Source organism: Oryza sativa, chromosome 5, assembly GCF_034140825.1.
Source record: "Oryza sativa Japonica Group chromosome 5, ASM3414082v1".
In the NCBI taxonomy this organism is placed as follows: Eukaryota; Viridiplantae; Streptophyta; class Magnoliopsida; order Poales; family Poaceae; genus Oryza; species Oryza sativa.
In genome coordinates, this window is record NC_089039.1 from 6,552,421 (window position 1) to 6,577,469 (window position 25,049).

General features: G+C 39.4%; 3 protein-coding genes across 4 annotated transcripts; 1 reads left to right on the top strand and 2 right to left on the bottom strand.

Moving 5' to 3' along the window:
• The first annotated feature begins 312 nt into the window (after positions 1-312).
• Positions 313-7,859, top strand: LOC4338070 (serine/threonine-protein phosphatase 5). Of its 2 annotated transcripts, none has more exons than XM_015781850.3 (13): positions 313-1,327; positions 3,119-3,249; positions 3,874-4,043; positions 4,116-4,187; positions 4,376-4,526; positions 5,192-5,300; positions 5,389-5,506; positions 5,697-5,844; positions 6,003-6,251; positions 6,692-6,817; positions 6,957-7,057; positions 7,211-7,285; positions 7,643-7,859. In XM_015781850.3, exons 2-13 carry the CDS (start codon positions 3,177-3,179, stop codon positions 7,700-7,702), a joined length of 1,452 nt encoding a protein of 483 aa, XP_015637336.1. In that variant the 5' UTR covers positions 313-1,327; positions 3,119-3,176; the 3' UTR covers positions 7,703-7,859. The 2 variants fall into 2 exon arrangements, with proteins under 2 accessions (XP_015637336.1, XP_015637335.1); XM_015781849.3 differs by having other exon boundaries at positions 313-555.
• Positions 7,860-10,450: 2,591 nt separating this feature from the next.
• On the bottom strand, positions 10,451-15,310 carry LOC4338071 (aquaporin NIP1-3-like). Its single transcript, XM_015782037.3, has 4 exons — positions 15,049-15,310; positions 14,006-14,428; positions 12,236-12,297; positions 10,451-10,870 (listed from the first exon to the last, which is right to left on the bottom strand). The coding sequence occupies exons 1-4, from the start codon at positions 15,211-15,213 to the stop codon at positions 10,660-10,662; spliced, it is 861 nt and encodes a 286-aa protein (XP_015637523.1). The 5' UTR covers positions 15,214-15,310; the 3' UTR covers positions 10,451-10,659.
• Positions 15,311-17,326: 2,016 nt separating this feature from the next.
• LOC4338072 (uncharacterized) lies at positions 17,327-18,548 on the bottom strand. The gene has a single exon (XM_015783398.3). It carries the CDS (start codon positions 18,530-18,532, stop codon positions 17,609-17,611), a length of 924 nt encoding a protein of 307 aa, XP_015638884.1. The 5' UTR covers positions 18,533-18,548; the 3' UTR covers positions 17,327-17,608.
• Positions 18,549-25,049: the final 6,501 nt, after the last annotated feature.

A 25,049-nucleotide genomic window follows, 5' to 3' on the forward strand; every position in this document is an offset into this window, starting at 1 on the left:
TCTCCCCCAATTGCCGCTGCGTGCCCGCTTGAGAGGAGAGCAGAGAAGAGAAAAAGAAAAGAAAGAAGAGATGTGGGGCCCACACCATTTTCTCTCAATTACATGTGTGCCTCACATATTTATTTTATTTTATTTTACAACCTACGATGTCACGTCAGCGAAACCAGGCATCTGGTACCTTTGGTGTTGGATGTTTTTACATAGTTCAGGGGCACTCATTTCTGGTATTGCGGTTAGGTGACCTCCGACAGACTCGACGTACAATCAAGGGACGTCAGGTGAACTTATTCCCATAGGCCACGCAAAATATCCACCGGCCCAGTTGGCAACCCTAGATTGGTGGTGTTCCGGTTGTATCCCCCTTTGCAGCCGACGATTCCCTCCCCTCCACCGACTCCTCCGCCGTCTCCTCCACGCCGCCACCCTCGCCCCCTGCGCTTCCGCCGCCGCGCGGTGGGCCACCCCGCCCTCCATCGCCGGCGGGCCACCCCGCGCTTCGTTGGTTCGGGCCGCGCCACGACGCTGCCTCGGCTCCCTTCTCCCTCCAGGCTGCACGTAATGTTTCGGTTTCCCTGCCCTCCTTTTTGCTGCATGTTTGACCAGCGGTTGCGCGAGTCAGTTTTCAACTCTTGGATTTGTTGGTTTTCTAAGAAAAATCAAATTCTGGGCTGCACTGTCACAGTATTGAGTGAACTGTCACAGATTGTCAAGTGTCCATGGCTGCTCCTGATGATAAGGGTGTGTCAGTATGTGTATGGACGATTTTGTTTCTGCTGCTAAGATTTCTTATTGCAAATGCTTGTTTCGTGCTTAATTTGGGTATGCTATTCAATCAACAGTAACAACCATAGTATCAAAATTATGTTTAGGGGGTAAACTATTTGATATGTGCCATTGAGGAGTAAAAGGTTTTGAAACTTGCAATTGTAAAGTTTACTCTGCCTTACATACCACACCAAGTTCCCATCTTCTGAAATATGCCAATGTGGAGATATTTAGACCATGTTTCCCTTTTTCTTATCTTCCTCATTCCTGCACCTAATTCCATTGCTTCCATCTCATCTACCACCGACATATTGACGGAGAATGGCCATATGACAAGCTCCAGTGACAAGATTGGTGAAGGAAAATCACTGGTTGTGGCTGGCGGCCTCAGCTCGCAGGGGGTGGACCTCTGCTGTTCGGTGTCCTCTGAGCATGGCCAGACAGGGCTAGAGCTGGGTAGGAGGCGAGACGGAGATGGATGCCGACCTTGACCTCGACGGGATAGGTGGAGTGGCACCGGCTAGCTGGCTCTATTAGGCATTAGGCGGCTGAACTACCTCGGGTGATGTTTTGTCGCTATTCTAGTGTTATATAGTCTAGTTTTTATGTAATATGCTTGCTAATTTCTTGGGTTTGACTAGTTGGGTTGACCTAGGCGCTAGGTGCCACCTAGCTGCCCGACTAGCTGCCTTCTTGAACCATGAGTTCATATTGCAATGGCATGATTCTAAGGCACAACTTCATAATGGCATTTTTCAAAATTGGTAACTTCATAATGGTATATATTTACCTATTCTAAAGGGCTCTTTGAGGGACAACATTAACTAGAAAGATCTGGCCGTTGATTAGGTGGATTGTAATACGTGGCCATATGTCATACTAAGAGTTTGTATTATACAAATCATTTAGATAAAATAAGAGTCCACCTCATTTTAAAAAGAGAGTCCATATATCATATGTAATCTACTCCTTAATAATTCTGAATTTTGGAATTATTAAACTGTGAAAAAGAACTAATTATAGAGCTCCAAACTGAGTAAAACTCAATATCTATCGATTCCAGATTTTAGAATTATTAATCCATGAAACATGCTAAACTAAAACTCCAACACAAATACAATTAGATACCTTTTAATTCCAAAATATTAAATAAATTGTGAAAACAACGGAAGATACATTAGAATGGATTCTGAATTTAGCATTATATTAATTTAAATCTAAAATGTGGGAGAATTAGAAAATGGAACAGTTGGTGATCATGTGAAATGGGCATGCTTTGTTCTTGATTATGTCTAATGAACTCCGACCAAGCTCAGGTGAGATGTGAGTATTCAGATAGGCTTAGGCTGTGTTTGGTAGTTGGAGGTGGGAACTGGGAACTAATCCCTCGTGCACTTAGAACAGAACGACTCATTAGTGCATGATTAATTAAGTATTAGTTTTTCTTTAAAAAATGGATTAATATGATTTTTTAAAGCAACTTTCCTATAGAAACTTTCTAAAAATTAAATCGTGTAGCAGTTTGGGAAGCGAAAGGGTTGAGTTTGGGAAAGTTGAGTGAAGAACACAGCCTTATATGAGCCTGTGATTTGTTGGTTATTGGGGGAAGAGATCTCCAATATGCAAAATGTATCCGTATCTGCAGAAATGCAGAGTTTGTTGGATCAGCTCTATGGTCTGCAGGGCCTTGTCCAAACCTTGGTTTGGCAGGAAATCACTGCCCATCCTGTATTCGTATCTCTATAAGAATGATTACTCTGTTACTTTTTAACTTTGGTTCCTGGCAATTCTGATTCCTTGTAGTTTTTAGGGCATGTCTGGTTTGTTGTCCAAACGAGCCTTACCAAAATCTAGCGATGTTAAACCTTGGGCATATTTTCTGCTAAAGTATAGGCTATATAGGCTACAAGTCACGAAGTATGGCCAATTCCGTTAATGTTACCAAATTTAGGTATGGCTTGAAATGGAAATAAACCATATGCAGCCTCCCTTCTCTGGAGCTGTTTGGCAGTGCTGGCTGCAGTGCAGCTGCGCTGGAGCAACCAGCCATCAGCTGCCTTAAAGACAGCCATGCTTGGGCGAGTTAGACGGCTACAGCACAACTGCAGCCGCAGCCGCAGCCAATGTTTCTAAAAAGCCCCTCTACCTTTTGCTCACGTGCTTTATGATCCACACTCCAGGCTAATTGTTTCTAATACATGGATGCCTCTTGGTGTGAAATATGCATGATTTTTCTACCCAATATGCTGGGGCATTGTTTCTACTTAATGTTGTCCGTAGCCGTAATACTCCTGCATTTTTTAATTATATCTGGTAATTTATTTTTTGCTGCAAATGTATTCTATTGGTACAGGACTTGAAATTCTGTGTATGAAGTAGCATTTACTGGAGAAAGCTCAAGGGAAACTATCATGGATGCCAACTCCAGTTTAAATGAGCAAAAGTCTGAAGAACTCAAGCTTAAAGCAAATGATGCCTTTAAAGGTATGTTAGGATTTGATCCACTTCATGTCCTCATCCTTTATTATGTCAGAACTGCATGTGTTTTTGAGTTGTAATTCAGAGTTTCAAATGTTGACATAAGTGAGTTACATGCTAATAACACTTATTTAGAATACCAATCAACATGAAATTGTAATAGTTGTTGATCAATAAGGCTTTTAGTATTATATCTACTCCCTCCGGTTCCATAATTATGACTTTTGGACAAGGTTGAGGTCAAACAGTTAGAACTTTGACTATCAATAACGTGAAAAATATTTGGTTTGAAGACACTAGAACATGATGCATAGATTATTCTTAAACAGTACTTCAATAAAATTAATTGTTTACATATTTTTTGTATATATTTTAATAGAAAATCATAGTGAAAGATATGTTTTGGAGACCATGTCAGTTGTCCAAAACATCAAGAATTATGTAACGGGAGGGAGTATCTGTTTATGTACTCTAATGTGTTATATTTTATATCCATCTGAGTGGTAGCAGGCTATTGATATTGCCCTCACAAAATAAAAGATTCGGGCTCTCATGCTGTATGCAGCATTTCCCAAAGTTTTCTAAAGGAATATTTCCCTGGTGGATAATCTTTCTATTTATTTTCTGCAGCAAACAAGTTCTCCCTGGCTATAGAGCTCTATAGTCAAGCCATTGAGCTAAACAGTTCAAATGCAGTTTACTGGGCAAACCGTGCATTTGCTCATACAAAGTTAGAGGAATATGGAAGTGCAGTGCAAGATGCTTCAAAAGCAATTGAAATTGATGCTAGATACTCAAAAGTAAGTGATGGTGCCATTTCTTCCTGCCACAGGTTTGCAAGTTCCTATCTTTTACCCTTTTTTTGTTTGTAGGGTTACTACCGACGTGGAGCGGCATATCTTGCCATGGGTAAGTTCAAGGAAGCTCTGAAGGATTTTCAACAGGTGCGCAGTTTGTTTTCCTAGTTTTGTGGTCTCTTCCCAGATTGAGTGATTGAGAATGACTATTTCTAGTCACTTTTCTTGCTTTTCTTGGTGCTGCTTTATATTAATGTTGGTGACCATCTAGGGATAGCAGGAACCACATTATTTTGTTTCATGTGGTACATTAATAAGTCTACTTTTCTTTCTAGGTGAAAAGAATCAGCCCTAATGATCCAGATGCTACTAGGAAATTGAAAGAGTGTGAGAAAGCTGTCCAGAAAATCCGTTTTGAAGAGGCAATTTCTGTAGGGGATGAAGAGAAGCGCTCTGTAGCTGATTCTATTGACTACCGTATCATAGGTATCTGGTGTTTACTTTCTGAACATATTTCCACTCTGCTAGGTCCATGTACTCTTTTTGACAAAGCCAACCTTGGGTATGATTATGGCCTGGATATATTAGTGTTATTTAGTCAAACTTGACGAGTTTGTTTTATTAGTTCATTTTTCGAGTAACCAATGCCATTTGAGGAAAAAAAAATCAGAGGGAGTGTTTGCTAGTCTCATGAAATTCGTACTTCCCTGGATTCCCAGGATAACTGAAAAGTTGTTCTTGATGAGTTTTCCGTTTAGCACTTTTATGAATCTGCTACTTCCAAGCGTATGCATTCTATAATATAAGGACCTAATTGTCTCATGTTACTTCTATGCTATTATTTCATTTAAATTTGCAGTACCGATGCCTACAGAAAAGTTGTTCTTGATGAGTTTTCTGTTTAGCACTTTTATGAATCTGCTACTTCCAAGCGGATGCATTCTATAATATAAGGACCTAATTGTCTCATGTTACTTCTATGCTATTGTTTCATTTAAATTTGCAGTACCAATGCCTACAGAGTAGTGTACTATGGCTCTTTCGTATGTTACCTGTGAACATCTCTTTCTGGGTGGATGGCTTTTGTTATTTTCTTAAATATCCCTTGCTTAGTTGACATTGTGGTTAATATTTTTTTTTGTATGTTCCAGAAGTAGAGCCACAATATACAGGACCAAGAGTTGATGGAGACACAATAACATTAGATTTTGTCAAGGCTATGTTGGATGAGTTTGAGAAACAGAAATGCATACACAAAAGGTACACTTTGTACAAGGGACATACCTGAAGTGTTTTCTTTGGTTATATTGGTTCCCCAGGTTGTTTACTACTTAGGTTGATAATGCAGGTACGCCTACCAGATTGTGTTACAAACCGTGCAGCTATTGCGTTCTGTACCTTCGCTTGTTGATGTGAACGTTCCTGATGGAAGTCATTTTACGGTTTGTGGTGATGTGCATGGTCAGGTATTTAAATTTTTTGAATGCATTGCTTTTGTTTTTTTCCTAGTGCTTCTGGGTGTCCCCTTCTTTTTTGAAATGGAAAATGATATTGGTAATTTCACATGCTAAAATTTTAGCTGTCATTTGATTTAGTTTATTACATATTGATATACTGACAGCCTGATTGGAATTGTAATATTTTTTTCCACTGCAGTATTTTGACTTGCTCAATATATTTAAGCTCAATGGGCTTCCCTCGGAAGAGAATCCTTACCTCTTCAATGGAGACTTTGTAGACAGAGGATCTTTTTCTGTTGAAGTCATACTCACTCTTTTTGCTTTCAAGTGCCTCTATCCGACAGGTAACTGCTAGTTTTGATACTTTTCATGAACTAGATATTAGTATGCAATCTGTTACTTTACTAGCTCTTTTATTACATTATTCTAACTTATAATAGATGTATCGATTTTAGTTGTTCATGTAATAAGGTTTCCTTTATACATACCTTGAATGATCCAGGTATGTACCTTGCAAGAGGAAACCATGAGAGCAAGAGCATGAATAAGATATATGGTTTTGAGGGAGAAGTGAGGTCGAAGTTGGGAGAAGCATTTATTGAACTATTTGCGGAAGCATTCTGTTGCCTACCCCTTGCTCATGTCATCAACAACAAGGTCTTTGTTGTTCATGGAGGTCTCTTTAGTGTTGATGGTGTTAAGCTTTCAGATATTAGAGCCATCGATCGATTCCGTGAGCCTCCTGAAGAAGGTAGCTATTTATTTCTTTTCTATTTTGTATGTGCTTGATTTTCAGCAGATTCTAGGTATGATCCACCTTGTCTTTTCCAATTTATCATTGAAGTTCGCTCCCATTTGATTTAGCTATTATGTCTGATCCATCTTGTAATTTGAGTTTTGTTCGATTATTTTGTTGAACAACATGGTACTGATTCTATAACTTGGTCAACTTACTAGCACATGAACTTGGCTATTTTTGCTGATCTATCATCTTTATTTTTCTTGTGAGATGGAATACATTAATGGCCCAGTATCACTTGATTGAACCTCAATTCAAAGTTATGGTCCAAAGTGACATATATTAAGTTATTAACCATTAATTTGCATTATAAGTGTTGGCATATTATTTACCTTGATGCCTTTTTTCCCATGTTAGTTATCTGCCAACATGACTCCTGTTTCTGCTGACAGGTCTAATGTGTGAAGTATTATGGAGTGATCCTCAGCCTCAACTTGGTAGAGGTCCAAGCAAACGCGGTGTTGGTCTTTCGTTTGGTGCAGATGTGACTAAGAAATTTCTACAAGAAAATAATCTGGGTATGAAGTAAAATTTGTTAAAAAGTTTCCGGTTGGAATTGGATCTTTCAAACATCTGTTATTTGTAATAGTGTCAAGAGCTTGTTTTGTTCCCTTGGAAAATTATTTCACTTATTTGATTTGCCTGATGATGTTCCAGACCTTGTTGTTCGATCCCATGAAGTGAAAGATGAAGGCTATGAAATTGAACATGATGGAAAGCTTATAACGGTGTTCTCTGCTCCCAATTATTGCGACCAGGTTTGCGACAATAGAACTATAGTTGGTTGCACAAACTAATAATTGCACCATAAGGATATGGAAGTTGTTTCCTGGTCAATTTTATGCTCCCGATATTCTTCTTAAATATCTAATCATGCCTTTTACATCTTGTGAATTGCGATTTTGATACAGATGGGTAACAAGGGTGCATACATTCGGTTCACAGCTCCAGAACTAAAACCAAATATTTCCTCTTTCTCAGCGGTGGTGAGTACATTACACTATTACTCTATTTCTTGCAACAAGATTAGTATCCCAAGAAATAGAAGACTGTATGTGGCAGTAGTATGTTTTTGTAGGAAGCTGGTCGAGTGCATGTTACACTTGTTACTCGATTCCCCCTCTGGTCTGAATACTCCCTCTGATCTGAAATACTCGTCGTTTCAAACCATAGAAATGACCTGCTCGTAGTTATTTTCTGCTGTCGGAAACGACAGATAATTTTGACACGAGTACTAGTTATGTTTTTGTATGTAGTGTCTACTGTAGTTTTGTGTTTGTCTTGTAAACAGCATAATATGTGATTTCGTTACAACCAAGGTCTTGACTGATTTCATCTTGCAGCCACACCCTGACGTCAAGCCGATGGCCTACGCGAACAACTTCCTCAGGATGTTCCAGTAACAACATATATCCATATCCGCCTTCTTTCGCCATATTTTTTTTTTGTGACGAGGCTGAAGCCTAAAAAGCTTGCTAGCATACGATGTTTGTACAACAGATCTGGTGGTGTAAGCAGGAATGCAATTTTTCTATATACTGCCATGGCACTCTGTTACAATTTTTTTGTGGAGAACTGAAAATCATTCGTGTTACTAGCAAACTAGAAAGTTGCATCACATCACTAGATGCCAGTGCCATCCTACAACTATTTTGGTCTTGCATAGCTAAGCTAAAGTAGTGATCACATGACACTTTGCTTCACTGGGCCGAGCTGTACAAATTTTTGAGTAGCAGCTTCTTAGTTCTTAGCTTAGCTCTGGCCCATACCATTTTTGGGCCCCCACCCTGTGGCCTGCGGAAGCAGAAGTATCAGGTCCCCTTGGAATATATTTTTTAACGTTTATTGATACAAGTTTGTTGATTTTCACTTTTAGTTTAAACTAGCAATAGCGCCTGCGCGTTGCAACGGGAAAAACACCGTTTGATAGTGTGACACCTTGAAAAACCTTAAATCTGTAAAAATCAAGTCTAATTTGATATATTAACAAATAGGTAGAACCGAGTCTAATTTGATCAATTAGCATAGGATTTAGGATTTAGTTTTAGATTTATTTTTCGGGCCTACTTAAGAATTTATCTAATGGACTTTAATTTGAAAAATATGAGCTACATTGTTTGATCAAATTTGCTTTCGGCCTAGGTCTTCCCAAGCCGGCCCAAACTTGGGCTGGCCCATCTTCGGCGAGTTGAGTCAATTCGACGGTCCGCAAGCTAAGCAGCTGAGTGCAGCCGACATATGCGGGGGCGGTCCGATGCACTTCCGCGGCCCATTGGCGTAGCGTAATCAATGGCGACGACGGCCCGACGCTAGGCGAATCTGAGCCGTCCAATCTAATGGACGGCTCCAATCGTCCCTGCGCCGAATGAAGTGCCAACCGGGGAGAGGGGCAAAACCCTAGCTCCCAAATCCCTCTCTCTTGATCCCATTTCTCTCCGGCGACGAGCGAGCGGAACGACGATGGTCCGGCAAGCTGGTGCGCGCGTGCAGCGACGACCGCTGAGCGGCTCCTGCTTCGCCGGCTAGGGGGTGCATCCGAGGGCGGTGCAAAGCCATGCCACGACGTCGGCGGTCCGACTAGGTGGGCGTGCAAATGGGGACGAGCGCTGAGTGACCTAGACCTCGTCGGCGGTAGGGACGACGCCAAGCCGACGCTTCCCGTCTTCGGCAAAGGACGGTGGAGGGGTGCTCCAGGACAGCACGCGCGCAGGGAACCCGACACGACTGCGAGGAGGTGAAGGTGCGGCGGTGCCGCTTCCCGGAAAGCTCTGGGGTGAGCTCAGGGGCTTCAAGTCCGGTAAGTAACCCGAACCCTTAGCTTAATTGATTTGGATTTGACTCTTATGGTTCTTACCCGAAATTAGGGTTCTTCAAATTTAGAGCATTTTGTCGGGAAATTACAATATATTTTATTCCCTCTTTTCGAGTTAGGGGAGTTTCAATATCGTTTATCATCTTTTAATTTTGGGAACTTCAATCTAGTTTATCCCTTTGCTCAATTTTGTTTTTTTTGCTTTGGCTGGCGTTTCATCACGCGGGCAGGGATGTAGGACGTTTTTTTTTTCTTTTTTATAGTAGAAGTTTTTTTTTCTCTTTTTTTGTTTTTTCTCGCCTTTATTTTTCTCCACCGAGGAGTTGGATTTTTTTTAGAGTCGGACATTTTTTTTTTTGCGATGGAAGTTTTTTTTTCTCTTCGTTTTTTGTTTTTTCTCTCTGTTTTCCACCGGAGGAGTCGGACTTTTTTTTCTGATCTTTTGTTTTTATCGCTTTTTTTTCCCAACGGACGACGGAAATTTCTTTTATTTTTTAAGTAGTATATATATATATATATATATATATATATAGAGAGAGAGAGAGAGAGAGAGATATTAAGATAATATAAGATTTTCACGGACGACGGAAGTAAATTGAATCAAACTTTCTTTTTTTTGTTTTATTGTTTTTTCGCCCTTTTTTGGTTATTACGGACAACGGAAACTTTTTAAATTTTTTTAAGTAGTAGAGATAGAGAAGATATAGATATATAGCACCGTGTCAAATATAATAGGATCCGATTTTTTTACCGCATCACACATAATTCTTTTTTTTAATCCGACAGATTTGTTTTTTTTATTTTATTTTTTGCTCTTTTTTTTACCGCGTCCACGCGGATTCGTTTTATTGGCTGGTCGTTTTTTTCACCTGGTTTTTTTTGCGCCCGTTTTTTAGGAATCAGACAGATTTCTTTTTTATTTCTTTTCGCCCTTTTTTTACCGCGGAATCGGATTCGTTTTTCTTTTTCTTTTTTTTCGCTCTTTTTTGATCGGACAGATTTGGTTCTTCTTTTCTTTTTTCGCCCTTTTTTAGTTTAAATTTTGAAGTTGAATTTGATTTTTTTTAATTGCATCAAATCACTAGATTGGCATTTAAATCGCCAATGGCACAAGTATAAAAAGTTTTACTTATAAATTAATTTTAGGTAGATTAATAAGCCGTAGGCCAAATGATTAAGAAATGCATATTTTGTTCAGTACCCGCTTGTTGGACGCCGCATCATTTGACTGGATTTTTGCACCTATCGCTTTGCTGGTCCATGCTGTATTGGAGGTCTTTTGATTGTGATCGATAATGCTCAAATAAAAATAAATCTTATCAAAATTCTAGCACAGCCATTTGGTGTCAATGTTTTTCTTCAGAATGATAATTACAACAAGTAACCCAATCCTTCACCATTTAAGCTACAACAAGCCAACCAAAGCATGTAAAATCTATGCAATCACAGTGTCAATTACTTTTACTGCCCATTCATTCCATCAACATCACTAGCTACAGAAAAAAAAAGGAAACATTTTACCACAATAAAACTGATCAATTCTGGGACCTAGTTCCTCCTTGTGCTTCTAATGAAGGATGCAGTCATGGTGATCTCTCTTAGCGGTTTGTCGGTGAACCGGATAAGATTGTAGGCCCACGCGCCAGCAACTGCGCCAAAAACCGGGCCGGCGATGTACACCCAGATACCGGTATACCGGCCGAGGATGATCGCCGGTCCGATGGTCCTGGCCGGGTTCATGGACGCTCCTGATATTGGCCTGCAGATTATGTCCAATTGAATATTATTGTCATTGACTAAATTGAAGAAATCCATATATGACTAGCTAAACCATACAGAGAGAATAGAGCATGTACCATGATAATACGGAGTAACTAATGTCATTAAATGACTTTTTCTGCTGTGCAAGTAGAGGTCATTTACTGCTGTGCAAGTAGAGGAGAGAAAAAAATGTGTTTCTTTGCAGCATTGGCATAGTTTATCGAGAATTATTTCACAGAAGTTTCCTTCTTTTGAAAACGGAGGCGGTAATAAATGTCTCCAAAATATTTTTTAAAAAAATAAATTTATATAAGTACTTATAGTATTACTACACCTACTTATAGACTTTTAACTGAAAATTCAATATATTTTGGTCATAGAAAATGAAAATTTTGCTGGTTTAAGAGTATAGATTTATCACAGTTTCCTGTTTTCTTTGCTATATATTAACGATGAATCTGAAACTAGAATTTTATATATAAGTACAGTAATAGTAGAAATGCATGTCTAATTATTTTTAGAATTTTATATAACACCTTGTTAGTGTTAGTGTATACGGCGAGAGCACACCCGAAACTTGTGTACACATTCTCGTTAATACTGTTTATAGATACTATTGCTGCTATCTTTAATATATACTGTTCATATATAATGAGGATTATATTAGAGATGGCGACTTTGTTAGTCGGCTGTACATGTCCTATTAAATGTGCTACAATTGTTCTTTTGGAAAACATGCTTCTAGTTAGTCCATAAGGTATTTATGCCTATTGGTGTTCCAGGACCCCTTTATCTATATTATAGATATGTGTCTTTGTAAGTTGAAAACTCAGTCATACAAGTAATGTTTTCACATTGGTACTTGAATCTGCATAAATATAGACATCAACTTCTTTCTACAGTGAGGATCAACAAACTTCTTTCTACAGTGGATAGGGCTAGCCTATTCAACTTCATTCACATTTCAGTTTTATTATATTTAAAAGTTATTAGCAGACGTATTATGAAAATAATAATTGTAACATGCATTTTTAACAAACACAAATTAGTAAAACCGAATTTCTCAAAAAAAAAGAGGTACAATATCCGTCCCAAAATACTTGTCGTTTTGAGTTTTTGTTTGTAACGTTTGATCATTCATCTTATTAAAGAGATTATGGAATTATTATTTATTTTGTTTGTGACTTGCTTTATTATCAAAAGTACTTTAAGTATGACTTATCATTTTTATATTTGCACTAATTTTTTAAATAAGATGAATGGTCAAACGTTGCAAGCGAAAAGTTAGAATGACATCTAATTAGGTTAGAATGACATCTAATTAGGAACGGAAGGAGTAATATCAATGGTTCAAGACGTGTACCCAGCAAAGAGCACATTTACTAAGACGGTAGCTCCAACGGCAAGGCCAGCTAGTTCACCAATCTGCAAATAGGAGGAGCCATGAGTATTCAGTCTATAAAATTACTTTGAAAGAAATGAAAAAGAAAACTCATTCCATGCATTATATATTGGGTCAACTGCTTGTATGACTAATGTTGAAATTAATGTCAGAAGAGTGGCTTGTAGTTGCAACTCCCAACAAGTCACTAGCTTCAAATCTTGAGAGCGACTAGCAACTATTTTGGTAGAAAAATAGGATCAGGGCGCATCAGGATAACGATGGCGATCGTCTTAATAAAGTATGAATACCATTTTGTAAACATATATGGTACAGTGATTTTGTACTTGTACGCGCACCATACTCGCATTTTTCTCGTCTTATACTCCTCCCTTTTTCTCCCTTTTTCTGCATTTTTTGTAAACATAAAGTCGCTATATGATTTTTGAGACACTTCTTTCATATTTTTCTCGTTTTACACACACACAGCTGATGAAATATTACTACTTTCTCCAATTACACCTTTGCTGATTGAAAATTACTACTCTCTCATGTTTTTTTTTCTTTTTGCTGAGATGGCTAGGAAGAATTACCGGCTATCTGATGAAATTAAGATGGGAGAGGTGCGACATATTTTTTAACCTTTCATTTAATCTGAGGGAAATATAATCAAGTCTGAAATATGAAACATGCGTCTACATAGTGAAAGTCACCAAACCATTGCCAACCGAGCAAGTCATGGTTCTCTATAAACGAGTGCTATTTTCAACATATAATAACTGCAAGGCATTAAGACAATTTTTTACACTTTATTATTTTTGTTTACAACTTTAAATGACCATTTTCTATGTACCAATGTACCATTACTAATTGAATACTCCCTCCGTTCAACGAAGACTTCATATTTGAAACAATGATGTATTGTAAGTGTAATGGAGTTTGAAAAAGTGAAGGACATTTTAGTCTTTTTTTAACTTTGTATTGATGTACGTGGGATATGTTAAAAATAAACTTTTTTTAGATGGAGATAGTACTAACCTCTCATTTTATTATTAGAAATGATTTATCAATTCCTATGAGCTATAATCGTATGGCAACAAGATTATAAACCATTATAAATTCACTGTCCTCATCTTTCCGTTCTGCCTCATCAAAATCTCGCCATTGCTATGATCTGATACCCCCATCTCCCCAACACACAGGGCACAAGGGCATAGGTAATGGTCGATCCAAGGCCCGTCGACCACAGGCAGCCGCCTAGGCTAGTCAGCAGATCACATCACTATGATGACTTCTATTTATAGCGTTTAATAACACCCATAATTGTTCATACATGTATTCGAGATACTTTGTATTTGTTTTCATATCTAAATTAAAAAAATATATAAAAATTAATATGGTATGAGCATTATTCGTTCAATCCACTCCGTCATCACTACTTACCGACACAACTCAATGTGTGTTCGATAGTAGCGGTTGGGAACCTTTTATCTCCTTGTACGTAAAACGGAGCGGTGAATTAATGAATGATTAAATAAATATTATCTTAAATTTTGAAAAAGGATTAATACGATCTTTGAAAACAACTTTCAAATATAAATATTTGTGCAACAAACGCATCATTTAGCGATTAAAAAAAAACTTACACGCAGAAAACTACTAGTACGAGGGAACAGTTCGGAAGAGGTAACATTGAACACAGTTTGGAAAACGTACAAGAACAAGAATGGTTTGGAGAAGGATCAAACTCACAGCTCGGTTGTCGGTGGCGACGCCGGAGACGACGAACATGAGGTAGAAGGTGATGATGAACTCCATCGCCAGCGACTGCACGTCGGACCCGGCCGGCGCCGTCCCGAAGAAGTGCTCCGGCGCGCCGCCGAACAGCGCCCGCAGCGCCGCGCTCGCCGCCGCCGAGCCGGCCACCTGCGCCGCCGCGTACGCCGGCACCCGCCGCCACGGGAACCTGCCGCAGGTGGCGAACGCGAGGGTGACCGCCGGGTTGAGGTGCGCGCCGGAGATGTGGCCGACGGAGTACACCATCACCATCACGGCGAGCCCCCACGTGATGCAGATCCCCGGGAACGTCACCGTGCCTCCCGTCCTCTTGTTCACCGCCACCGCCGCGCACCCCGCGAAGATGAGGAAGAACGTCCCCAAGATCTCCGCGATCACCTGCCCCCCCATTTGTGTTTATCAAAACCACAATAATCTCAGATGACAATTGTTCATCGCAGAATAAGAATCAAACACACTTTGATTTTACAAACAGCAATTCATCATCATCATCTATCATTAGCAGCAATGTCGTGTTCATCGTTTGATCCCAAGATTGACAACAATTGCTTGTCATAGTAGCCAACCCAATCCTAATTTCTGTGAAAGCTACTATTGCTGCCGATGACCAAGACGCAATCATGTTGAAGACTTGGCTCCATGAAGGCGACAATGACTCGCAAACAAGAACAGATAATTCTTTTTTGGGATTTTGCCGTAGCCGCAACAGTATATTATTACTGAAAATTTTGGATGCTACTACCACATGCGCCTCTAAAAACAAGCCACATGGGAAATTCTGATCTTGATCTTTCCTTTGTCTGTTATAGTGTTGTTATGCTACTGAATTCTTTATTGTTCTCTGCAGAATTATTGTAGGGTCATAGGGATTGGAGAACTTGTTTGAGCTTGGCTATACATTCCAGGATCAAAGGGAAATACTACATATATCTATGAGAGGGAAACTCAAGATGAATTTGATCAAAATGAAACCATCTTGGTCTGAGATGTGCACATACCTTCTGCGCGAATTGGACAGAGAACATGGGGTGGTTATTACTAGAGCTCTTGCTTCCTCCATCTTGCTCTGAATTCTCACACCTTGCTTGATGATCTCTGCTGCCTTCCTCCATAGCTCTGGTTTCTTCATGCTGGCCATTAACTCCATGCTCTCCTCCAGCCATCTCTTCTCTCTCTCTCTAGATTCTCTCTCTGAAATCTCTAGCTATGATCTTATCCTGTTCTTCCTCTACTGCTCTGAACTTCTGAATAACTGAAGATAACAAGAAGATGCAGCTTGGTCTCTACTATTTATGGCCTCCAGCTCGGTGTGAACATGCATGTGTCCAACTCTTTGCTCGGTTTCCTGGATTGACCACCGTTTTGTGCACGGATATAAGGTGTTCAAAGACTACTCTACTTGCAAATTTGCAATCTGTCCTCCAGGTTCCTCAGAAATTCAGCATCAAACCGCGGATATGTGTCACTGACAAGTGGGACTCCCAGAAAAATAAAATGGTTGGTGGTGCCCAAATGTCAGTTACCAGTCAAGATTTGCCTTAATAGTTAATACACATCAGTATCTGAAGTCTGAACACTTGGTTAGTATGCATAGCAAGCAAGAAAGATCTCCATATGAAGATAAACAATAAAATAAAGTTTACTTCAAACCATTATTTGTGTCACGTTAATCAGCAGGCGCGTCTCGCTGTCAGGCTGACCCGTTTTGACAAAAAGATTTTCTGACCAATGCATTGGCAGATTGCCCATAAAGTAGACTAGTTCCGTGTATGCCTCACCAGTACAGTCACGGTACAAGCTTTGCTCTTAGCTTCATGAAAAGAAAACGTTCACTGCTTTTTTTCCCCTTCGTAATCTGTCAATTTTACTGTGGTATTAAAAATCGGAGTTCTTGGCAACTATCTAATATAGGCATCAATATACAAAAAAACAGCATCAATTTTACTGTAGTATTTTGGTGTGGTGTTGGAATTGAAGTTCTTGGCTAATTTCTAATATAGGCATCAATCTAAGAAAAGAGTACTCTCAATCAAGTTTCTATCTTTTCATGAGAAAAAAAGGTTGTAATTTTGCTGATTGTATTCATTGAAACAATCACTAATAAAGAAGAGTTTGGAGTGCACGGAATGTCAGTAATATAGTATGATATAGTTTAGGCTGCAACGTTCGCACTAGTCACTTTCAGAAATTTTTAATGGGAGCTAGTCTCTTTCATAGCAATCAGTTCCAAAAGAATTTGTTATTTATATAGAAGTAATTCAGCTAAAAAGTTGTTTGACATTCTACATGTTTATTTCATAATGCTAAGTCATTTGTGTTAAATCTCACAGAAGAAAAACCGTTTCTGCTTAGCTCATTAGGATTTTTGGTTCCTTTCAGAGTTTCAGGGATAATGCCATAATGGTGATTCAGGAGTACGCAATACGTTGTCTCTGCAGTTTGAACACAAGAAAACAAGTACTAGTATGCCTTCTTTTTTTTGTTTGCAACGCACAACAACAAAACTAATTTCAAGTAGCTGCGTCATCTAGTTCACGTCCCTTGTTCTTGTCTTTTCATCTAAAGTATTCCAATATAGAGGAGCCTGTAAATTGTTCAACACTATACTATAATGTTGGGAAGTTTCAGAGATAAAAGGGATGGGTTTCATTTCCAAAACTCTCTATAGAACATGAATGGGAACTGCTCAATACAATACGCACTTGAAGTTACTCAAAGCAGAGTCTCATGTCCACTAAACAAAATTTGATCTTCAATTTAACTAATCTCGGAACACCCAGTTCCAGTTAGTTTGCACTGAAGCTGATGATATGCATAATGTAGGAGTATTTCACAATCTGCCTTTCAGGAAGATCCTGAAAGGTTGACCACCATGTGAATACCCCAAGTCCTAACCAATTCAAGAATTTTACAACAAAGGGGAAATTTTTGAAATGAAATTGCTAAAAAAAAATCCGTCTACTATACAAGTTAATCGAAACGCAGAAGCCTGTAACCGATGCTATACACCTGCGAAGTTTCAGACATAAAGGGATAGTTTACATTGCCAAAATTTAGTAAACACATGAACTTTATCTGCTCATTGCCCAATGGAATTTACTGAAATCAGATGCACATGTGTAGCAAACAAAATTTGTTCTCGAATTTCTCCAATTTCAGAACATTCTCAGCATTCTAGAATCCCCAACTCCATTTTCAGTTTGTGCTGAAGCTTTTGAACTACTTCATAATATATTTCCACAATCTTAGAATTTACTGAAATCAGATGCACATGAGTAGAAAACAAAATTTGTTCTCCAATTTCATAACATTCTCAGCATTCTAGAATTTCCCAATTCCAGTTTCAGTTTGTGCTGAAGCTTCTGAACCACATAATCCATTCCCACAATCTGCCTTTCAGGAAGATCCTGAAAGGTTCAGGTAGCCACCACTATATGAATCCCAAATCCCTAACCAATTCAAGGATCTTACAAGAAAGGGGGAAAATTTCTGCCATGAAACTGATTTAAGAAGCTAATATTTAGTAGTAGGCTAGTAGCCACACCTTCTTCTTCTTCTTCAGCTCGCCTCGACGATTTCCTTGTAGCGCTTGATGGCGTCGCGGACGTCGTCGAACTCGGCGGCGATGGACAGGATCCCCATCACCCTCTCCAGCTCGTGGTCGTCGGCGTCGTCGATGAACGGCGCCACGGGCACGGCGTTGTCGGGCTGGAGCGAGTAGGCGTTGGGGTTGTCGTCGACGATGACGGCGCGGCGGAGGTCCCTGCCCGTGGCGGCGAGGTCCTTGACGAGCCTCCCGTCTCCGGCGTCGCGGCAGGCGCCGCGGTAGAGGCGGTGGGCGAAGAGCGCGCCGCGCGGGTCGAGGCGGTCGAGGACGAGGGAGGCGTACTCGGGGAGGCCCGCGGTGAAGACGACGAGCTCGAACGCGGCCGCCGCCGCGGCGAGGAACGCGTCGACCCCGGGGCGCTTGACGACGTAGAAGGTGACCGCCTGGCCCGCGATGACGGGGCGCACGGCGAAGTCGTGCCGCGCCCGCGCCGCCGGGTCGGTCTGGGAGTGGATGAGCGTCTCGTCGAGGTCCAGGAACAGCGTCCTCCTCCCCGGCGACACCGGCGGGAGCGGGAGCGGGAGCTGCGGCGAGACGGCCGCTACCTGATTCGGCTTGGGCGTTGGAGGAGACGGCGACCGCGGCGGGGAGCGGAGGCGGCGGAAGCCGGCGGCGGCGGCGCGGCGCTTGGTGGGGGAGCCGAGGACGGCGAGGCGGGCGAAGAGCTTGAGGAGGCGGCGGCGGCAGCCGCGGAGGGAGGTGTCGAACGTTGCGGCGAGCGACTTGATCCTCCCGGGGCTCCCGCGGCGGAGCACGCGGCGGCGCCTGGCGGAGGCCGGCGAGGGCGAGGGCGAGGGCGTCGGCTTGGTGGGGCTGCCGCTGGCCGCCCTCGGCAGCGGGGACAGCGGCTGCTTCGTGGGCGTCCTCGACACCATGGCGGAGAGGCGCGGTGGTGGGGGAAGTGGGGGATTTGGGTTTTAGTGGAGGGAGGAATTTGCAACGGTCGGGAGGGAGAAAGGGGGGAAGTGGAATGGTGTGAATGTGATTTGATTTGGTTTGGTTTTGGGAGGGCAACGCAACGGTCGGGTAGGTTGGAAGCTCATGCTGCCAAGGCGCCAGCTGGGCTTGCATTTTGCTACAACTTCAATGGGTTTGGCGCCTTGGAGCGGTGGTTTGTAATTAATGGTTCAACAGCCAAACATACTCCCTCGTCCATGATGTAGTTAGGCCTTGTTATAGATTTCAACTTTTTTTTCTTTAAACTTTTAACTTTTCCGTCACATCGTTACAATTTCTTCAAACTTACAATTTTAGTGTGGAACTAAGGCCTGGTTTAGTTTCAAACTTTTTCTTCCAATTTCCAACTTTTCCATCACATCAAAACTTTCGTACACACACAAATTTCCAACTTTTTCGTCACATCGTTCTAATTTCAATCAAACTTTCAATTTTGGCGTGAACTAAACACACCCTAAACACGGATTCAAAATTTTTTCTTCAAACTTCCAACTTCTCCCGTCACATCAAATGTTTGGACACATGCATGGAGCATTAAATGTGGATGAAAAAACCAATTGCACAGTTTGCATGTAAATCGCGAGACGAATCTTTTGAGCCTAATTACGCCATGATTTGACAATGTAGTGCTACAGTAAACATTTGTTAATGATGGATTAATTAGGCTTAATAGATTCGTCTCGTAGTCTACAGGCGGAATCTATAATTTGTTTTGTTATTAGTCTATGTTTAATATTTCAAATGTGTTTCCGTATACTTAAATTTTGGCACACGAAAAAACAACCTAGGCCTAGGTGAAGTATCATTTTAGAATTCAAAATTTATCATAAAAACTTATCACTTCAAACTATTTTATACCTCAAAGTATCAATCCACCCTCAACCATATTTAGTAGGTATTATAGTCTTTTTATTTAAAACCTTAGGGTGTGTTTTAGTTCACGCTAAAATTGGAAGTTTGGTTGAAATTGGAATGATGTGATGAAAAAGTTGGAAGTTTACGTGTGTAGAAAAGTTTTGATGTGATGTAAAAGTTGAAAGTTTGAAAAAAAAAAGTTTAAAACTAAACACGGCCTTAATACTATAGGCTAAACTAGCTAAAATGACGAGTATTTTCTGATAGAGGTAGTACAGTGTATGATTAGATGTGTGTTTGACCAGAGAAGAAACGAGAGATAAGATACGTAAGACGTTAGCATAGGATTAATTGATGATTAGTTATTTTAAACTCAAAAATGATTAATATGATTTTTCTAAAATATCTTTTTAAATAATTTTTTTTAAAAAAACACACACCGCTTAATAGTTGGGGAAATGTGAACACGAAAAAGATGAGTTTTTCGTTTCCTTTATGCTTCCCTCAAACACAAGAAAATTGACATTTTGGCATCTCTGGAATGTGGCTTGGTTAGAATGCCACTTTTAAACAAAACATCTTGCTACAAATGTCATTTCGACCATTTTCTTTTTTATTTCCAAATTTTTCCACCGTTTTGCTTTTTTTTTTTTTTGCTGTGACCCAAATGCCCCATGCCTCGATTAGCGATTAAATGGACATAAATGAATGAGAAGCTTCAGGGAAAAAAAAAGATAATAGCTACTGTTAAAGTGTTACCAGGTTTACTTACAGTTCTTGTTCATGGGCCGCAGCCCGTATACCTGATGGAGGCGTAGGCAGATGTAGTGCGTACATTCTTGGCCCATGGGCCTAGTGGCCCAAAGGAAAGATAATCTCCTGCACAGACCTAATTTACGGCCATTAGTTTAGTTTCCAAGCTAACAATTCCGCCGCCTGCCCGGATTCACACAAGCACTTCCCCTTCCCCACGCAGCTGCCGCCGGTTTTGAAATTTGGGGTTGTGTTTTAAAATTTAGGCAAAGTGAAGAATTGAGGAGAGTAAAATGGATTTATCCCTTTTTACCATATCACACCTAATTGTTTTTTTAGACTTTGGGTGATTGATCTATGTGTGGTTTCTCTTCTCCTACAAACCTATATTATCTTAATATTTGTATGGATATTGTAAGGCTGTGTTTAGATCAGGGGTGAAAAGTTTTAGCGTGTCACATCAGATATACAGACACATATTTGAAGTATTAAACGTAGACTAATAACAAAATCAATTACAGATTCCGCTTGTAAACTGCGAGATGAATTTATTAAGCCTAATTAATCCATCATTAGCAAATGTTCACTGTACCACCACATTGTCAAATCATGTAGCAATTAGGCTTAAAAATTCGTTTATATTTAATACTCTATGCATGTGCCCAAACATTCGATGTGACAGGGTGGAAAATTTTGCCAGGGAATCTAAACAGGCCCTAAGCTACAAAGCAAATCCACTACGCCCCCCATTTTATTTGTTGCCATACAACTTTCCTGCAACAATGTGATGTGTTTCATCTAGTAAGTAATTCTGAAATTTTGAACTAATACATAAGGCTAAATTGAGTCTCATTTTTGTATTTTATTAATTTATAAACTGTATAAATTAATAATTGCCGAGTATATGATACTATTCACTCAATTTTTATGTGGTTCATTAATCTTTGTTCTTACCATAATTGGTGGCCAGAAAATTTATTCATTTTTTCGAAGAATAAAGTTTGACAGTTACCAAGTTATATATATACCAGAACTTTTCGATCTTTTAATGAACCGTTACAATTCAACAATCCTTGCTATATTTAATTTATTCATTTTTTTCTCGTGGGAATTTCTTATGAGTCACAGTACTACATCTATTTCATATTATAAATTGTTTTGACTTTTTTTTCTAAGTCAAATTTCTTTATGTTTGACCAAATTTATAGAAAATTAAAACAATATTTTTAATACAAAATAAAGAAACTACTAAATATGTTCAATGTTAGATGTAATGAAACTAATTTAGTGCACTCCATCAGTTTAGATTATACGTCGTTTTGACTTTGGTCAAAGACAAACGGTTCTAAGTTGGACCATATATTTGTTAAAAAAAATAGTAACATATTCAACATAATATAAATATACTATAAAAATATATCAATGAAACTAATTTGGTGTTATAAATTTTACTATATTTATCTACAAACTTGGTCACATTTTAAGTAGTTTGACTTTGACCAAAGTTAAAATGACTTATAATCTGTAACAGAGGTAGTACTATATTTTATAAAAACTTGGTCAAATATCCAAGAAGTTTAAATGAAAATTCACAATGATTTATAATATCAAACGGAGAGAGTACATATATTTAGAGAGATAGAGATAGGTTAAACTTCTTTTCATGTTCTTTTTTCTGTAACTTTGCACGGTGGTATTGTTTGACCATATATATATGCATGCTTAATTAGTGTCGTCCTACACGTGCTACAAAAGGACCTACATAAGTGCCCTATAGTTATGTTTAGTTATACTACGTACAATGCTTTTGTTTTCCTTCCCAAAATGATGTAATTTTAACAATCTAGATCGGTTGATAGGTAATAATAGAGACAATGACGGTGAGTGACGACGGAATAATATGGAGTTGATCATTTGCCTAGTGATAGAAGATGTATATACCTATCATCATGGTGCTTATTAATTGAATTGAATTGCCTTCTTTTGTATAGTACAGATGGGTGATGCTCGCATGTGCTGTTGCCTACATGTATGCCGTCAAAGTTGACATAACTTTAATTTGGTTTGGGTGGAGAAGGGAGAGTGATCCGTAGAGAGGAAAGGACAACATACATATCCATTTCCTCAACTTGCGTGTTTCTTGTGAATTCTTATCCCTTTTATCCCGATGTTGCTTCCCTAATTTACTCTGGGATATTATTATTGTTTCTTCGTCTCTCTCGTCCTGTTCCATTTTAAGGCTGTGTACGATTAAGGTGTGGTTGGGAACTAAGGTTGTGTTCGTTGTTACCTCTTCCCAACTCTTCTATACGAAAGTTGCTTAAAAAATTATAATGATTCATTCTTGAAAAAAAATTTGCTAATACTTATTTAATCACGCGCTAATAGACCGCTCCGTTTTCCGTGCGTAGGAGATTTGTTTCCAACCACTCAAACCGAACTAACACAGCCTAATATGTAAAATAGAGCGATTTATTAGCATACAGGAATAATTAAGTATTAGTTAAAAAAATTAATATGATTTTTGTAAAGCAACTTTTAACAATTCGGGAAGTGTGCGCGTGAAAAATGAGGGAGTAGAAGTTGGGAAAGTGTTGAATCCAACTCTGCCTAATTGTGTCATTTTTTCCTCATCACGGCACAACTAAATACATGCCTGTTTCGTGATGAATTGTTCGATCTGGTCATGTGGTAGCAGAATGGAGAATAGTTGTGCAAAGTGAGGTGTGCAGGGGATCAACCAACAAAAGAATTTCATTGCAGAGAGAGATTGGTGCGAGGATCAGCTAATGGATTTCCGCAGAGCACCATCAAAACCAGGGGTTCCCATTTTTGGTACCACTGCCATCAGTACGTACTTAGACTACAAACGTACTAGCTGTGTACCAAAGTCATTTTCATTTAGTGTAGTTAACAACTCGTCATGGATCGATGAGTGCAAAATTAATGCTATCTTGCAGCCGTACGTAAGCAAAACTTTGTTCAAAAGGCAACTTGCCCTAACCCTAGGACACTTTGCTTCTGTCATCCGTTGCATATATATGCATAAGTATGTGATTTGGTATCTTGATTAATACTACCTCCATTTTTTAATAGATGACGCCGTTGACTTTTTCTCACATGTTTGACCATTCGTCTTAAAATTTTTGAATAAGACAAATGGTCAAACATGTAAGAAAAAGTCAACGGCGTCATCTATTAAAAAACGGAGGAGTATATGCTAGCCACACTACACACATGCATGCATGCACATACATATAGTACTAGGAAACTAACATGGTTCTCCCACTTTTGATAAAGTTTGATCTCGTCATCTCAACCGTGAGTTTCCACAGCAACCAATTGAGATCGATCGGCCATTTGCACATCTGCTTTCCACGTAATTTCATGTCAAAACGCATTGACCACAATATTTTTTGTAAAGACAACGGATGGGGCTTGGACGGCAGATTCATGCATGCATGCTCTCTTTTCATCTACTAGCATAATGCCTGTGCGTTGCAACGGTTTTTTTCTCTAATTATCTAATATATTATCATTAATATTATATTATGTTTTTCTTTCGACGGGATCTATGGCATGTGGGGGTTAAGAGACAAGTAACTCATAGTTCGTGGGTCCTGCATGCATGATACTTGGGTGGTGGTGATTCACCACAACCACTACTATCTTTTATATTAGTATATATACATGCTGTGAACTTGTGATATTATAAAAGAACATATGTAGTATATATATTGCACTTTATGACAATAAGCTAGGCCATTAACTAGCAAATCACAGGTGGAGAAAAAGGTAGTTAAAATGTAAGATCAATTGTGCACAAATAATATGCGTGTCAGATGAACAGGCGAGGTCTACCAAAGTGGAGAGCACACTACCTAGCCAGGAGTCAAAAGGGAGAATATTAATTGGATGATTGTATCACAGAAAGCTAGAGCTATCCCCAATAGTTCCCTTTTGCAGATTTGACTTGTGATGAGTTGGAACATTTCCCTGGAAAATATGCTGAATTTGCATCATGCTACCTCTTCATTGGGAAGTAGTCTTGTCAGATTTGTTTGTTAGTGTTCTAGAAATGACAGGGCATCCAATTAACTTGCTTCTGATTGCCCCGAAAAAATGCCACTTCGATCTAATTTTGTAGGAAAATAAAAATGCAAGACAACTTACAATTCTACCTATATGTTCTGAACCATGCATTCCTCGCAAAAAAAAAAAGCTATATGTTCTGAAGCATAAGGTTTTCAAGGTACATATGATAGTATCCACTAAGTACACGTTTTATAACTTGCAAGTTGCAACAGAAGTCAATGCTGGTCTTCTATTGTAAAACGAAATACAGGGTACATGCATGCATGCATATGATCGAGTATGGTGACCTAACTCAAAGTGCATTATGTACAAGCATTTGCATTTTGCAAAGGATTTGATCATCTGACTTTTCATGGTAAAGTCAGAGGAGCATATATCTGGATATATTTTTTTCTATGTAGCCCTTTTCAAAAAACATATTTCACATATAGGCCCTTAAAAAAACTTATTATGAAAATGAACCGAAACTGAGTGCCAGAGTCCTTGGCCTCGAGGTAAATTACACGACATCTCAAGTACAAATCTTGTTAGTGCGATCCCTCACCCAGTCACCCGACTTCCCACTCATCATCCTAGATTCCATCAAGTCTTATTACTAATTAAATAAAAACAAATTAGGGAAAATGAATGGTAATACATTGATTTGTCAAAACTTTTTCCCAAAAAATTGACAGTGGATTAATAGGGTTTAGGGGGTGGTGGAGGAGGGAGGGACCCACATCCTCTGGACTC